The following is a 16864-nucleotide window of genomic DNA, read 5'->3' as shown; positions in this document are numbered from 1 at the left end:
TGGAGAAGATTGTGGGGCGATTTGAGGGAGGATTGTGTCTGATCGCCAGATCTGAAGTCATTAATGACAATGCCTCTGAGGCATTCAAGGACTAAGCCCATTTCTTGCCCTAACCCTCAAAATCATCAGCACGTTATTCCGCCGCATTTCACTTGCCACAGCGGCATTAGCTTCTCAGGTTTGCCTATGAATACAGGCTGCTCATGCTCAGTGAAATATTTCCCCATCCGAGCCGAAGCCGCACTTTTAAAAATTTGTTTTGGAGGAGAGAGTGTGAGTGGAAAGCAGATGGTATTGAGATTGAGCTGAGGTCTGATGCAGTTGGCCACCTCATATGTTGCCAAGAATATATAGTCGCAGCTGAAGACCCCGGCTTCGACAACAGAAGCTATTGTGGTTGATATTCGCACTGTGGCATGCAGATGCAGACGCAGATTAAAGGAAAAGGGAGCTCGGCTGCTTGGACATGGTTAAATCCTGTAATATTAAACAAAGCACTACTCTTATTCATAGCCAACCAGCACTGACTCCACTCATATTGTAGCTGAACACGTAGTCTGCAGCTGTTGGCTAAGCTGTTGCATTGTGGTCCAAGAGGAGATACAAACAGTGAGAAAGCTGCAGGCGTACAGGCCATACAGGCGACCCATGCTGGATATTTGAGGCTGATACCATTATTGATATTTGGGAGTTTAAAAAAGAACACGAACATCATTGTGAAATTTTCTTTAATTTTGGTTACTGGGATATGCACTGAGTGGGACATTTTACAAAAAAACATCAAAAAGGCAACACTAATGGCTAAAGTAAAAGTAAATTTGAAACAGTCAACTGGAAATTAATATTTTTATCAATTATCAACAACTATAAATAACATGTCATGAGTGATGATAAGAAACCATAAAAAAATAGTCTTTAGATTATCATATAAATGACTTGCATTTCCATACCACAATTGCTGCCACTTCTATACTAGAGCTGTCTCTTTTTTACAACACAATTTAGAACTGACACATTGTAATTACTTCAAATAAATTTAGATACAACCCACATAGCCCAGTTTGTAGAATTTATGTGCTTCCGTTCACTCACTCAAGTGAGAAGCAAACATGTCGCAGTAAGATGATGAACTAACGCTGTAAGGTAGCTTTATAAAGTGAGCGAACGGCCTTTATGCAACATTTTTCCGTGTGTGGTGTCAAATAAATGCTTCCTCTAATTACTTAGATGTTTTTAATCTTATCTATTGCTAAATTGTTTGATGTCATTATATCCATTTAGTCTTACTTTTCCGTTAGCAAAAACAAGAACGTTAGTTGATTTTGCTGCATTACGTCAGATGGGCTGGCAGCTCACTGGATTACAGGGCACGGCCTCGTGTGTTGGACCAAAGAGCTCATTACACATTTTAAATACATCTTAAATTCAAATATCAAACAGAAAGTGACAGATTTGTTATATACCAATAATACCACCCCGCTAGTGCATGGGTGAGGCTCTAAAAAAGAGAAGAAAAAGAGACTGTAGATGACAGATGAAGCTGAGAGAGAGACAAGCGGAGACGAAAAGAAAAAAGAGAAAATCTTGGCCTTGGTGTGCCAAAAACCTCTAGTGAATTTATGAACGCTCATCGGCAGCCGCTCTGCATCCTGAGACTGTAAACGTGTTAATGCTGCCGAGGCCTGGTCGTGTGAGAGAGACACATAGCACGGAGAACCACAACCACAAGGCCAGCTTTCCAAACACAGCACCGTAGGTGGTGATGGATATCGCACATGTACACACATTTTACTGTACCATAAAACACACACATACTGTACTTGCAGCGGCCTCACGCATTTTCACCACTACGGTTGTAAAAGCTCACATTCAAGTGCGCGCGCACAAAAGAAAAAAAAGCATACAATCACGTACTTCCTCTGCAGACGCTTTCCACAGACGCTTATACACACATTACTTAAACTATTCTTGTTTGTGAAATACTGTTTATGGTGATGCACACTCTCACACACAGGCTGAACATATTTTAACCGCCCTGTCAGACTTCTCTCAGGAGACTCCTTACCCCTGCAGAAAACGTTAGGTTTACCCAACTCAAACTGTCCCCAGAGCCTCAGCCAAAACAGCTGTTAGTGTGCACTACCTACAGGCCTGCAGTGTCTCTCTCTTTATTTCTCTCGTCCTCACGGTTTTACTGCAGAAGCTTTATCTGTGTGATAAAATAATCATAAAATGATCATTCGTCCTTTGCCAAAATACTTAACAATGTATCGTAGCATAGACTGAACCAATAGACCCCTGTCTCTCTTATTTTCCCCTCTCCTTTACAAATGAGTGTGTTCTTCTCCTGTCAATTTAGCATCCAATGCTTCCATAAATGGACAACTTACAGTAGCTTGTTCCTATAGCTGCATGCAATTATAGCATGTCAGTCAACTCCTATTTAGTCACGCCTCAAAAGTCTCTCCCAATATGTTTTAATGCAAGTTTTTAACCACTAGCATTAGGCTTACTATATATTTCTGTTTTAATATTTTAATTCCATTTGAAGTTTCTCATGTTCCCACTGCACAATTACCATTAATCAGCATCTCTCTCACCAGCCCTGGCAGTTTGCGAATGAGTTATGTGACAGGAAAAGCATTCAACACATTTGTTAGATCTCAAGGATACACCCAATGTCAGCAACTGACCGTAAACAAGAAAAGTCCACAGAGTACCCTTTAAACTAAGGTGACCATTAGCAGAGACAGAGGGATGTTTTGTGGCAGTCTCTTCTGCTGTGGAAGAGAGGTGAATTACACGTGTCACGCTAGTCTGCCAGACCCATGACGGTATTGCAACAGAAGCAATCCTGCTGTCACAATAAAAGCCTCAAATTTGACAGAATGTGGAGACTGTTGTATTTTCACCCTCTAGAAGACGCCCTTTGATTTTTAGCCCTTCTGACTAAATATTGATAGGTGAAGACAGCCGTGTGTCAAAATACTGAAATCCTGCTGCATGTGAAAACTTTCTTTTTTGCAGTCAGGGGCCACATCCTCCTCGGTGATATAACGCCCATTCATTATCATCCCAGTAATTTGTGAGATTATTTTCACATAATCATTTTCCAACAGTCAGAGCATTTTCACTGTAGCACTTGAAACTGTCTCTTTTCACATCGCCTCTGAAAATCGTTAAAAAAAAAAAAAAAAAAAAAAAAGCAGCCTTGTTTCATGAGCTCTCCAACATACCAACCGCTGTAGCAGGTGGACAAAATATTTACTTTCATTGATGCAAAGACTAGAGAGGCCAGGCTTTGTGCCAGCACTGCTTTCACATTCCAGATTAGTGGAATAGCTCTCTTCACCTGGACACCTGGCACAGCTGTGACTCCATAGCTGCTGCACATACAGTACAACTCCTCCCCTCCTCTCTCCGGAGAACAGCGTGGTCCTCTGGAGGCCAAGGCAGGAGCAGGAGTGGTGTGACTGTTTTCGGATACCACATCTGTCCATGTAGCCTAAAAAGGGAATGGTCATTATTACTAGGCCTGGATTTACTGGGTTTGAGGGTAAGGGCCATAAACTGCATGTAAGAAGTGGACGTAGCTACTGTTGGTTTGTGGAGGGCCGTTTGAAGCCATCTTGGTTTAAAAGCCGTCACCATCTTGGTTTTGGAGCATGTGTGTTTTTTTTCCCTCGCCTTTTACTTGATTAGTCACAAGGTAGCCCCCGCCCTAAAGCATAGCCTGCTTTATGGTCTATTTTATTCTAAATGAGACCATCATTTATAAGATTTAACATCATGCTGCATTGAATATGACTTGAAACTAACGATTGAGACCATTAACACCTTAGGAAAAAGTTTGCTGAAGTGATAAATCAAGTGAGAATAAGGTCATTTTCTTAGAGACTTACAATCAGACTTCCCCTGTCTGTTTAAAACGCATTGGCTTCACTTCTTTTATACAGTCTATTGTAAGCAGACTGGTTCGTGTTGGCACTGTTAGCTGAGTCATAGTCTTTCACTTGTCATTGAAATGGAAATCAAAAAGGTGTATAAACACTTGTGTTTATGATCAAACACCTGGAAAACTAATGACATTCATATCAGCCTCAGCTGTATCTTTAAGTGCTAATTTGCAAATTCCAGCATGCCAATGCAGATCATAAATAAGATGGTGCAAGCCAATAAAGGATTAATGTAAGATTTCCATCTTTATTATAATAGTACACCACTTATGTAGCTCGTTATGTGAGCATGAAGGACTGGATTTTTTTATCATCATAAAGGATTTTTAAAACCTTGAAGCTGTGTGTGACTGTTTCAGCCTTGTAATCAAAAGCTGTAACAAGTCACCATTGTTCCTTTATTTGCCAACCTAACAGCTGGCAAGCACATACTTTGCGCAAAGCTAGTTTTTACTTGTTTATCTTCCCATTAATTCCCTTTATTCAACAACCAAAACAGTCACTGCACGCAAAAAAAAGATCCAAAGGAGGAGGGTTTTTTTATTTTGAATGGCATGTGAATGAGTAATTTGAAGGCTCTTTCAAGTCCCCTCTGCTAAAATCAGAGGTTAAATAGGAGCATTCCTCGCATAGCTCCATAACCATAATGTGGAGATTAATGTGTTTGTCTAAAGGTTGTGGGGGGATAGTTTCTCCAAGTATCACAGTAACAAATCTGACCAAAAAGCTGCAGTCTTCTCTTTTCACATAATGCTAAGCCAGCATTAGGACCATTTCACCAAATCCAAAAATAGACGTTCTGCTGGTGCATACTTATTCTTCAGCCTTACACCCAGACTGAGTGCTTGATCCACTTTGTGCCTCATTTGGCCAATAGGGGTCCATTGTTTTGGTGCTTTTAACTCAAGACTTTGTGAGAAAATAGAGGCATTATAAGGTGGTGTAATCCCAGTGGCTGTCAGGATAATATCAACTTGGCTTTTAAGGCTTTTTAAAGGGTGGCACTTAGACACTGGGTTCTGTGCCAGGGTCTGGCAGTCTCGACAGGTAGTAATTTGACTGGTAAATGTGTCATTATAGCCATTGTAGAAGGTTGAGGCAGACAGGGAAAGAGAAGGAGGGGGAGGAGAGGCAGAAAAAAGACAGAGGAAGAAGGGAGGGTGGGATGGATGGATGCAGGTTTCAGAGATAAATGGTGGAATAACTGGGCAGATGCAGTGAAGAGGAGGAAGGGGAGGTTTTATAGTGGAAATGTCACAAACTTGTGACTCCAGGTTGCTCAACGTTATGGAATGCTGTCTTTCTCTCGTCCTGCCCTCTGTTAGCTTTTGCAAAGTCTGGGTGGTCCCTTCAGTGATAAACACAACAGTTACACTTCTGCGTCGCACCGAGGGCCTTTTCTGCGAGCCACAGGCTTCCTCTTCTGTCCTACGGCTGGTATTCTCCCATGTGGAGACAAGACAATGTGACTGGGCTGTTCAGCCTTGCATTCATTGCACAGCCCTGTTCATACATCATACATCAGCTTGAAAAATACAATTATCTCAGGTGTGTTATTAATGTGAGATCTTGTATATATATGATCCACTCTGTGATCGTTTTGTTACCAAACCTTTTATTTTAATTTAACAACTAAATGACATGGTTATAAATTATCTCTAACTAATTTTTTGCACTAAATGAAAAAGCAGTCTCCGGCTGCATAAATCATGCATTATTTGCAACAATAGCTCCAAATTTATATGCTGCCGTGCTTGCATTACTAATAATTTTGTCTCCCTTGGCGTCGCTGGTTCTAGGAAGTATGTGATTAGACTGGTGATGTTTGGAGGCTTTGTCGGTTTTAGTTATTGCTCTCATTTTGTTTTAATTACGGTTGTATGAATAGCCCCACATCCAAGTGCCAATTGCCCCCCTCCCTCCCGCCAGTTTCACAAATGACACTAGGCGTGCATCTAAACATAGAGAGTGAATTCTTGCGGTGTATAAAATATCTCTCCCTCCTCCGAGCCAACGAGGCTTTTACAGTGTAATAGCGGGTCTGTGTTTACTGTACAGGCTCGCCGGGGGGAGGAGAACGGGTGAGAAGATGTAGTGGGGAGGGTGAAGGCACGAGGATCCCCCGGTGTGGTGGTTTCTTTTAGCATTAGTCCATGTGAACATCTGTGTGTGCTCATCAGTATGCTTATTAGCGTGAATACATTCCCACAAATGCTGTAATATTTCACCTACGTGCTTGTGTGCATGCACACTCATACACAGATGCCGCTGTGTAAAGAGGCCCCCCTTTGACCCCCCTCCTGTATGGGACCGCAGATGAGAGAAAAAACAGGCAGAAAATATGCTCCTAACACACAGGAAGCTGCACTCAAGTGCCGAGTCATGTCCTAGAACAGAGTTTAGCCAAGCTCTGACATGTAGGTAAACAAGACAGGAAAAGTAAGCAGTAAAGATAGGGAGGCAGGGAGGGAGGGAGCAGGGAGGGAGGGGGGTAACACTGAGGGAAAGAAGGAAGGAGGTCACTGAGGGATGGAGGGAGGGACAACTAGCAGGGAGGGGAAGGAACAGGCATTTGCCTTTTCTGTCAGCTGAGGCCGGACTGTGGGAGACTGTTACTAGACGTTGTTGCGTTGTCTCTGCTTGGAGAAGGCATTGTGAAAAGCTGGTATGGTGTGAAGGAAAACACATTGTTTAAAGGCTAATTCAAGGTATGACAGTCTTCCTTTGTCCTACTGCACTTTAAAGCATCTCATTTTCAGCCACAGTCATGTTGTACCACCCTGTGCATGTGAGTATGTAAGTATTTAAACATGACTTTATTCAGTGTTGCCCTTCTGCTCCGTGGGCTGTCATTCACTCTGCTCCGGTGTTCAGTGGATGTTGCCGGTGGTTTAGTGGTGGATCGTAGATGTATGATGGGAGGCTCAGCAGCTCCTGGGTGGTCTGGGTCAGTCATGTACCCTAGTGCGGTATTTTTAGTGAGAGTGGCTCTTAACTGATTGAGTTAACATCCTGTGTTGGCTTCTCCTTCCCCTCTCTGCTCTTATTTCTTTCTTTGTTCTGCCTCATCCCTCTGCTTTTTCTGCCAAGGTTGGCGGCCGTAGATTTAAGCTAAGCTGTTGTCACCTAAGGCTGAGGCGTGCATACACAAAGACACACAAGCCCCTGGTCTGTAGAAGGATGGATTATATTTAAAGATAGCATCCATCAGATTGCAGTCCTCATTATTAATCTTGTTCCGTGTTTATGACAACATGCCTAAAATGACCATCTTGTTTTGTGGATGCGGTTTTAATGAGCTGTTGGTGCTAACCACGGTGACAAAAGCACTGTGTTTCCTGTGGCTGCTTCACAATAAAAGCCATCCCTTGTTTTGCTACATGAATGCTTTTAATGTGAAGCAGCAGAGGGAGGATCTTCTGTTTGCTTTGGTGACGTGTAAAATGCTGTCTCCTGTAAATCCCCTGTGCGTGTGAACATTTAAATCCAGAATCAAAATCTTATGCGTTCTAACTTTAAAAGCCTTTGTTTGGCAGGTGAACCTGGATTTCTTCCCTCTCAGGACACTTCAATGAATGTGTTTTTGTCTCTCTTTCCTCTCTTCCTTCCTGAAATTGAGTAGATTAACATGTCTGTGTGTGATGATGTCATCCCTCAGGGCACAGTCATGGAGGATATTGACTTTGAGCGGCGCCGGGAGCTGAGGAGGCAGAAGCGGGAGGAGATGCGCCTGGAGGCCCAACGGTAAGACCCCTTTGGTTGTCTTTAGTTCACGTCTGCAGGTTTGCACTCCAGGATTTCCCGATTAATTCTCTTGTTAAGCAGAAAGTGTTAAGTAAGTCAGTCCTCCACGGTGGCTTCATTCGATGCCACTGAAGATCTCGCTACTTAGCAGCCTGCGTTGTGTAATAAAGCTCTGGTTGTCAATGCATGGCACACCTCTGATGTTCATGCCAAGAAGTTGGAACAGGAGGGAGCCAGCTTTAATAGCTTAGACCCTCCTCCAGGAGTTTAAAAACATTGCTCAGCAAATATTGGCTTCCCTGACCCAGGCTGGGAGAAAAAAGGCTTTAAGGGGAAAAAAAAAGGTTGATAAGAAATCTGATAAGCAATTTGATGACCTTTAAGTGGGAATGTTCAATCATGGCCTCCCCCTCCCTCTTTCCAATTTCCTCTCCCAGATACTGTGGCCTTGTGGACTCTCTCTGATTCAATGGAAGAAATTGATTAAACTGAAGTTCATTCCAACAAATTGATTGAGTGGTAACACGCCAAGTGCAGTAATCAAAAATAGTAAAAAGGGGTTTTTATGGTGAGAACTTGATACATAGTGTGCCAAGGAGGCATTTTACAGGGCCTTTTCACAGAAGTCTCTTCATCTGTGCTCCCAATTAAGGGGGAGGGTGATGTGGATGCAGATACTGGCCAAGGTCGCTTGCCTGTTTGATGTAGCTGTGAGGAGAGTTTTATTAGAGCCAGTTGCTTCATCACAGATGAAAAACAAGCTGACATAGGTCCGAACACTGCTGAATACATAGATGTTTCTCGCTGATAATTCTTTTTTATGACAAAGAATACGTGTGTAGCATTTACCTTAAGCTGTGAGCAAGGCCCCTTGCTCAAGGTAAAATAGCATTTCTCATTCAAAGGAAAATGCAGTTTGCAAAACAGTGCACATCATCTACAATAGTGAAGGACATGCTGTATACTTGGTAATAAAAATTCAGGGTCAAGTCATTCATCCATCTATTGAAAACAGAGTGCCTGTTAGCCCGTGTGTGCTGTATGGATGATGCTGAGTTTATTTTGAATTGAACGTATTCATTTTGGGTAGTGAATTAAGTCTGACCAGTACATCTCCAAGGCCAAGATTATCTGTTTGTAGCTTATTATAGGTAGATATGTCATTAAAGTGTAAAGTTGTAAATGTCACAGGGCTGGGGCTGCAATTAAGGCTCATTTTAATTAACGAATAATAAAAAAGAGTGTTTTCTCAGTCGTCAACTATTCTTCAGGTCTATAAAATGTTCCCAGAACTCAATGTGACGTCTCCTAATGTCTTGTTTTGTTCGAGCAACAGTCCAAGACCAAAAAGATACTGAATTTGCAACAATATACAACTGAGAAAAGCAAATCGTCACATTTAAGGAGCTGGAACCAGAGATTTCTTTGGCATTTCTACTTGAAAAGTGAATCAAACAACTGATTTTCAAAATAGGTTGAATAGTTGATAAATGCAAAGTAAAGTTGACATGACAAAGTGTCAGCAAACAGTTGGCTATTTACACATTCACACAATAGATATTGAACAGCATCATCATTTATTTGATGCCATGTTTCTAGTGACCTAGGTCCAATTTTCTCTCCTTTTAGATCTGTTTTGGTCTCCACCAACTCCTGAGGAAAACATCTTGCTCTTTTTGCTGCTGCGTGCTACTCTGTGTTCACCAACTAGTTGCTAACTTCCTGTCAGACGATGCTGGGCAGGTAGCGGCAGTAGGTTTATCTGAGCTTTTTTTTCCTGCTTAAAAACAGCTGCCTGGCTTGAAACAGGACTGATAAGAGCTGAGTTTTGGGGGCGAGCAAACCGGAACAAAGTTGTTAAGTCTTTGGCAATAAGATGGACACATAGTTATTTGACCTGTTGTTTATCAAGAAAATATTGGTTGATAACCACCTTTAAGGGATCCTTTAAAATGTTCTTGGTTTGTTTCAATATTAACAAACAATATCTTTAACTCCTGTCTATATTGTTATCAACCTTAAAAAGTAATTTCTGAAATATAACACACCACTTACAACCACCATAGCTACTGAGACTTATTTCTGGAGCCATTTTATTGTAAAGGTCCTGTACATTTTGACTTTGTGTAACAGTTACACAGTGTTCTCCTTCTTGGCATCTTTTCATTTCTACTTCTTTTAGACTCTTATGCCTCATTTCCCCAGATGCACTCTAAATAGCTGATATAAGCGAAGGTTAATGCCGTTGTTATGTTTCGTGGCTTAAAACCGCCATAAACCCCCCGCTGCTAGAATTATTTATGCAGTTTCAGAGTGTTTATGTTACATGGAGAAGATGGAATTTGGCAGAAAATGTAGACTAAGAGCCGACAGAGGGAAGAGATGAGGACTGACTGACTGAGAGTGAAAAAGAGCAAGAGTTGTGAGCGCCTTCGACATTCACATTTTCAGCTCGGCGGGAGTTTGTTCATGACTGTTTATTTGGTCCGAGCAGCAATAATTTCAGCTGGCAGGCGACACGCCGCTCCTGTTATTGATAAAAGATTACATCTCTACATTGTTTCCATTTCTGCCAATATATTGAAACAATCAATATTTACATGCCCCTCTTGGTTGGACTAGTCAAAACCACATGTTGTCTCATTGGCCTGCTTCCATTCAACCATCACTGGGTACGCTGTGAGGAGACAGAGAGCACAGGCAGAGTGTGGGGCCATATAATAACGGCTGTAGGAAAGCCAAATTCCTGGCTATTACCACTGTTTACTGGCCAGGTCTCCATGAGCTGTTTTCTGTGTGCTGGGACAGTGAGATTGTCTGTGTTTGTGTGTGTGTGTGTGTGTGTCATAGTCTGTGTAACTATGCATGTGAGTGTGTGTGTATGTGCATAGGGGTTAGGATGAGTGCACTCATTCAGTTAAACACGCGCGTGTCCGCTTTTGTGTGCATGTGTTTGGATCAGCATCAGGTGATGAAGGTTTGACAAGCTCCATTCACTTTACTGATCTACAACTCAATGCATGTTTGCGTGTGTGTGTGTGTGTGTGTGTGTGTGTGTAGGGAGAACAGCCAAGCCTCCCCTGTTCTGTCTTACATCAGCCTCAGTTATAGTTGTACAAAATTATTGTTGACATTGAGGTGCGCAATGGGCTTCAGTTCCCTTTTATTTCTAGTCAGTAAAGCCACACACACACACACACACACACACACTCACGCAAAGCTTTCTGCTCTGCTGAGGTTTCTTACACTCTCTTATGCTCTGCAGTTTCCCATCCATGCCGCTCATCAATGCTACGCTACATATCTGCTCAGTGAAACACGCAGGAATGTCTCGACTGATTATTTTCTGAACAGAGCACATGGATGTGGAATTTTCCCAGTCAATCAGTGACCAAAGGGCATCTGCTTCGGCTAAAAATAGTCTTTTGTAACAGTGATGGTGCAAAAAAAAAAAAAAGAAGCTGTTACTCCCTGATGAATGCAGCTGGAGCAGTTCATTGTCCCAGACAGAATATTAGCGCATTGCACGTACGTAGACTTTCTGCAAGACCACAGCGGTGCGTCCTTTCTGTTGACAGTCGAAGGAACGGTAACACAGTACCTAAGGACTGTCTTGATATCTTTGGAAATATGTTTATTCGCTTTCTTGCAGAAAGTTGGACAAAGGGATTAATACTACTCAAGTGACTGCACCCGGCCAAGAAACATAGTCCTGCACACAACCCCTCGTAAAACCACAACTTGTAATTTTCACACTTCAGTTTTCGTGTGGTTAAAACCCCTTTCTTTAGTGTTTATGCTAAGCTAAGCTAATGGCCTCTTGGCTGCAGCTCCATGTTTATTTTACAGACATGACGTGAACTCTCCCTTTAATGTTGAATTTAACTTATTTAAGGTTTTGCGAAATGTACAGCATGGAGTTTGGGAAATTGCCTCTTCAATGTTCTTCATGTGAAGTGCTGTCTACTTCTCCTCCTCCTTTTTCTTGTCACTCCACCTCCTCTCCTCATTCCTCATGCGTCCCCTCTTCCTTCTTCTTCTTCTCCCCTGGGTGTCACTGTCTTTCTTCCTATCTTTTCTGACTCTTCCTCCCGCTGCTTTCTTTGCTTCCCCATCCCCTTCTCATCCTTCCCCCCCTGCCTCATCCTCCTCATCGTCTTCCACTTTTATTTCCACCGCTTTGTTCTGCTTGTTCTCCACATCTTCCCTCTCTCGCTCCACCATCCTCCTCTTCCTCCTCTTCATTTTTTTTTTTTACATCTGTGCTATCGCCTCCCCGCCCCCGAGAGAGACCAGGAAGGGCCGAGGAAATAACACCCATCCTCCGTGAATGAGCCATGCCAAACGGTCCCCGCCCTGGGTGAATGGACCGTTCCAAACATGACCCGGTCGTGCATCATAAACCTTTGGTTCTGACAGGAAGAGAGGGGGAGATGCAGATAAAGCGATAGAGACAGATGGGGAGGGAGGGGCTGAGCCGCGTGCGTCAACTTCTAACTCGCCACAGCAGCTTGGAAAGGAGTTCGGCTATTGTTGCAGATTTTGTGAAGCCTAATGTTACTCTCCACAAGGACTGTACAGCCTTACATGTATGTTTTATATGCTACACTGCCAGAATTCATCTGTTTGTAAGAACAAATGCAGTCTCGGGGAATTCTATCACGGCTAACATTGTGTGTTCTTGGAGTGGGCCCAGCAGAGCGCAGGGTGGGGAAGAGAGACAGACGGGGTACGTTGTGGTTCTTTGGGCCGGCAGTAGGAAGGGAAATAGTCCAGAGAGGCCAGCGTGGGAATGGGTCAGCATTTCTGACAGCGTAAGCAGAGCCCCCACCCTCTTTCCCTCTCCCCCTCCATCCCGTCCCTCTCCCCCCTCTGTTCACAGCAGCTTTTCTTTTCTATCTCCCCCTTCACTTACCTCCCTCCCTTCCCTCTGTCCCTCTCCTTTCGAGGAGGGGTGAAGAAGTCTTTTCTCATGGGCTTCTCCCAAATTGTTTTCACTGACATTTCTGAGATATTTTGCCGTAAAGAAAATATTTGGACATATTTCTCCCTAATAGGCTCGCTGATGGCGATGTTTTGTGTGCTTGTGCTGTCCTTGCAGACAGTTGCTTAGTGAGTGCAGAGTCCTGCTTAAATCAGCTTTACTGTACTATGCAGCGTGCAGGAAAAAAACTCAAGAAAATGAGGAATTTATGCACATGTGTAGTAAGACTTTTAATTTCCTTTTCAGCTGCATCATAGCAGCCACATGTGAAATGAAGTGTGTCGGGTCCATATTACCTGTCAGACAGTGGTGTGCTTGCCTTACATACTGTACGCGGCCACCCAAGAAAAGGGCATCTGTTGCATGCTCTCTTGTGACAGACACACATACCTGAGGTGTCTGCACATCATACTGCACAGGAAAAGGTGTTTCGTGTGATAAATCTGCAGATTACTCTTTTTCCATTATCGTGCACGCCCTTTCCTTTCCTATTTTTCATTTCCCACTTCTCCTCTTTATCCCAACTCTCCATTTTCACATGCTCTTTCTCTTTCCTCTCCTTTTTTCCCCTTCTTATTCCCCCTTTCCACTGCTCCCCATATTTCTGTGTCAGTATGCTGATAGAGTTTGGGGCCTAGGTAAGGAAAGGGATATTAAATCAGGGCTTTGGTCGACTATGCGTCTGTAGCCAAGGCCGTGATTGACAGGAATGCTAATTCAGCTTTTAGGAGTTTGTTCTTCTCTCCTACTGAGGAATCTTTAACCCTGAGATTGTCGTTGTCACCACCACCAAGGACTCTTTTGTTCCATTTTTAGCTGTTGTCGTTTTCTCTTTCTCATGACATTTGGGGCTGTTTCTGGGATGGTGCTGTCCTCTGGGAGTTAAGGCAGTTGTTTCGCAACTTTTTTCTTCTTCTTTTTCACAGGAACAACACATCACTCTGGCATTTTAAATAAGAGTAAATATACTTTCTTCTGCAGGGGAGCTCAATTGAAGTTGACAGAATATGAATGGAATTAAAAAAAAATTGCAGTTTGTGGCAAAAAGTATTTATTTAGAACGACTTAGTAACTTTTGAAAAAAGAAATACATTATTCCTCTTTTTTTGCTACATCTTTTCTTGGTCAAGTGTGGCCAGTTACTCGTTGTGTCTAATATTAGGACTGACTGTCTGCTTGTGCTTTGTATGCTGCATCTTAGCATTTACCATCATTGTTATTATTATAATTGTTGCTGCAGTGACTCCTGTTCAGCAACAGTCACATAAACTAACTTTAAAGGTGAAAATGACCAGATTTCTGTGCATAAAGATGCAGAATTATTTGAGCTAAACACATGCTATTTAGTAAAGCCTTGCCTGATGTCACTGATGTCACCGATAGGGCCCATAGGTCCAGCTTTGGGCGTTAACAGATTCATCTGCTCTGTTATGACAACATTCCTCTCTTGGGAGAAAGAAACAGGAGGCGTGGGGAAGAGCGGAGGGGAAGGAGAGGAAGAAGGAAACTGTTGTTCACAAGCTGTAAAACCTAACATAAACGCGAGCAGCTTTAGCTCGGCTCACCACACATGTTGCAATTAACATGCAATAGCACGCTTCGCTGGCTGGCCTCAAAGGCTGCGCTGTGATGTTAGGTAGCTAGGCATGTGGTTAGCAGTGGGAGTGGAAAGGTCAGTCAGGGCAACACAGATCAAACATGGAGCTGACTTCATAGATGTCAGGTGGCCAGGAACACAGCAGTTTGGGAAATGTCTCTGTACCATAGCACTGTTAGATCATCATGCTTTGATTTATAATAAAGTATTGAATATACTTTACTTAATGGGTGTAGCCTCTTTGTTTTAAACCTGCCTACTTCTCTTTCAGTTAGGGTTCCTGAATTTCCCAGACTGGTTTTGGACTGGTCCCAGCGAAAGGCCTCAACATGTTGCTTTCAATCAAATTTAAGCACATAAACATACAGTAGCTCAATAGCCAGCTAGGTTGTGAACAATGGAGTTGTGTTGATGTCTGCATGCAGCCGCACCCTCTGCTTAAACCACTGCATTTAATAAAAACATGCATAATCCACTGCATGTCTGCTTGGGATTTTGCTCCATTAAGGATATGGGTGGTTTGTAGATCTTGGCGTTGTTTTGGGCTTTTTTTCTAACAATAGATGTATCCCTATTCATGGCGGGGCAAAGATGGAGAGAGCAGCAGTTCACAAATTCTTAATATAATGCAAATATGTGATATTTTAGGCACGACCTGGCATGACCTTGCTTCATCATGTTACTGTTACAATCAAGAATGGGCATCGGTAAAACAAAGCTCACTCCACCCACGTCTGCACAAAATGCTGCTAATTAGTTTTGACACAAGAGATTTTGTTTAACTTCAGTTTGGAAACTCAAGAAAAATGTGATTTCTAGATTTATTGTGGTGTTAAATTCCTTGTAGAAATTCAGCTTTTGAGCCAAGTGGTTGTTTTGCTCACACACACACACACACACACACACACAAACACATACACACTTCCAGTTTACTCTGTTCCAACACTGACCAGACCAGTATAAGTACTGTTTCTCTGGCTCACTCTTATCCTCAGCGAAGCTGTGTCTCTAGACTGAGTTTTTATCAGCTCGAGAAAACTGCAGCCACGATAAGAAGTATTGGTTGTTGCACAGCTGACAGGTCTGCTTGATAGGAGAGACGAAAGAACGAGAAAAAACTGTGGACAAATCCAGCAGGTTCGGTCACTGTGATGATTACAGTCCAATTTAAAGAATTGTTCACTTTGAAGTTTCTAACTTTGGAGCTAAATTGAGGAAGGGGATAAGGTGAAGGGTTGAAAGTTGGAAGAAAAGAAGAAAGTCTCTCTTTGTCTCCTCCTCACCTCAACTCTTTTTTTAGGTTTGCGAGGAATGATGATGATGAGGAGGAGGCGGCCCGCGAGAGGAGGCGCCGGGCACGCCAGGAGAGGTTGATCAGCAAGGAGAGCGAGGAGCCCAGCGGACAGCCAGACAGTCTGGTCCTGACCAACAGCCACAGGTGATGCTCATATAGCAACACGTGTCCTGTCTGCCAACAGCAGACTTTTGGTCCAGCTGAGGAGGCAACAGAGCAGCAGGAAACAGGGGAGAAAAGAACATGTCACTATGAAAGTTAAAGGAGTTGTACCTCATCAATAAATAATCAATGCGAGTCTTTTTTCGGTGTGAACAAATGTCAGAACGACTCAGAAGAATGCCACCAAAAATTATTTCACTGCCTCTGCTGTGAAAAGAATCCAGTATATTGTAGGGTTGGAGATTATTTGAAGGATGTGGGAACAGTGAATTGTTTTATTCTTTCATGAAACTGTTGACCGTTCGCTAAGCTCTCTATCTATGACTATTGTCATATCTCTCAAGCTTTTCATACTTGCACAGCAATGATGAGATTGGTGAATCGCACAAGGTTGAGATTAATTTTTTTTAACAATGGGGCCCCAAGTGTTGATCTAGCTGGCTAAAATACCGACTGCTCCTAGTGAAGTGTATTAGTTGTAGCTAGCGAGCTAATGTTGGCCCCATTAGGTGGTTAAAAATTCTGTCTTCTACCAGCTTTTATGTTTCTGAGTCATTGTGAAATCCACCTCTGATTGGTTAACCAAAAGGGAGTCCTGCCTAAAGCATATCCTGCTTTATTGTCTATTTTTCTCTAAATGGGACCATAATTTACTAAATGAACGTCATGCTGTTTTGAAGTAGACTTCAAACTAAGCAACTGAGACCATAAACTCATTAGGAAAATGTTTACTGAGGTAATAAATAAGTGGGGAGAAGTGGGGCGAATTTCTCATAGAGTTCCGTACAATCGGATTTTATTTTGGAGCCCTGCTGGCCACTAGAAAGAACGCAGGTGTAAACCACTCGAATTGGCTTCACTTTTCATACCTGGAAGCTACGACCACTTCTTTTACACATTTTCTATGTTTGCAGTGTATGTCAAAGCAGATAAACCCAATGTTTAATTCATTCCTCACACTTTTGCTCTTGTGTTTTGGATTTTGGAAAGATTAAAGAAAAGTAATGTCCACAGTGTTTAAATGCATCACTCTTACTACAGCCTGATGTGCACCACCTCCACTTGTGAAGAAATCCAAAGCTTGACAGGCCTGCTGTGCCTAGTAATGCTGGCTAAGCTGACATGAT

The 16864-nt window shown here is 42.7% G+C and overlaps 1 protein-coding gene across 9 annotated transcripts in view; it reads left to right on the top strand.

Moving 5' to 3' along the window:
* cald1a (caldesmon 1a) overlaps positions 1-16864 on the top strand; it is a 52692-nt gene that overhangs the window by 17250 nt on the left and 18578 nt on the right. For 8 of the 9 annotated variants that reach the window (XR_011585902.1, XM_070853805.1, XM_070853804.1 and 5 more), the window contains exons 1-3: positions 6556-6664; positions 7615-7700; positions 15582-15719. Coding sequence is in view for 8 of the 9 variants with exons in the window: in XM_070853805.1 (XP_070709906.1) it covers positions 7624-7700; positions 15582-15719 (215 nt within the window). In the remaining variant the exon portion in view is untranslated. Of the gene's footprint in view, positions 1-6555; positions 6665-7614; positions 7701-15581; positions 15720-16864 lie in introns of those variants that run through there. The other variant, XM_070853799.1, reaches the window with a different exon arrangement.

This window comes from Pempheris klunzingeri, chromosome 22 (genome assembly GCF_042242105.1).
Source record: "Pempheris klunzingeri isolate RE-2024b chromosome 22, fPemKlu1.hap1, whole genome shotgun sequence".
NCBI classification, from domain to species: domain Eukaryota; kingdom Metazoa; phylum Chordata; class Actinopteri; order Acropomatiformes; family Pempheridae; genus Pempheris; species Pempheris klunzingeri.
This window is presented reverse-complemented; position numbering and strand designations above follow the sequence as displayed.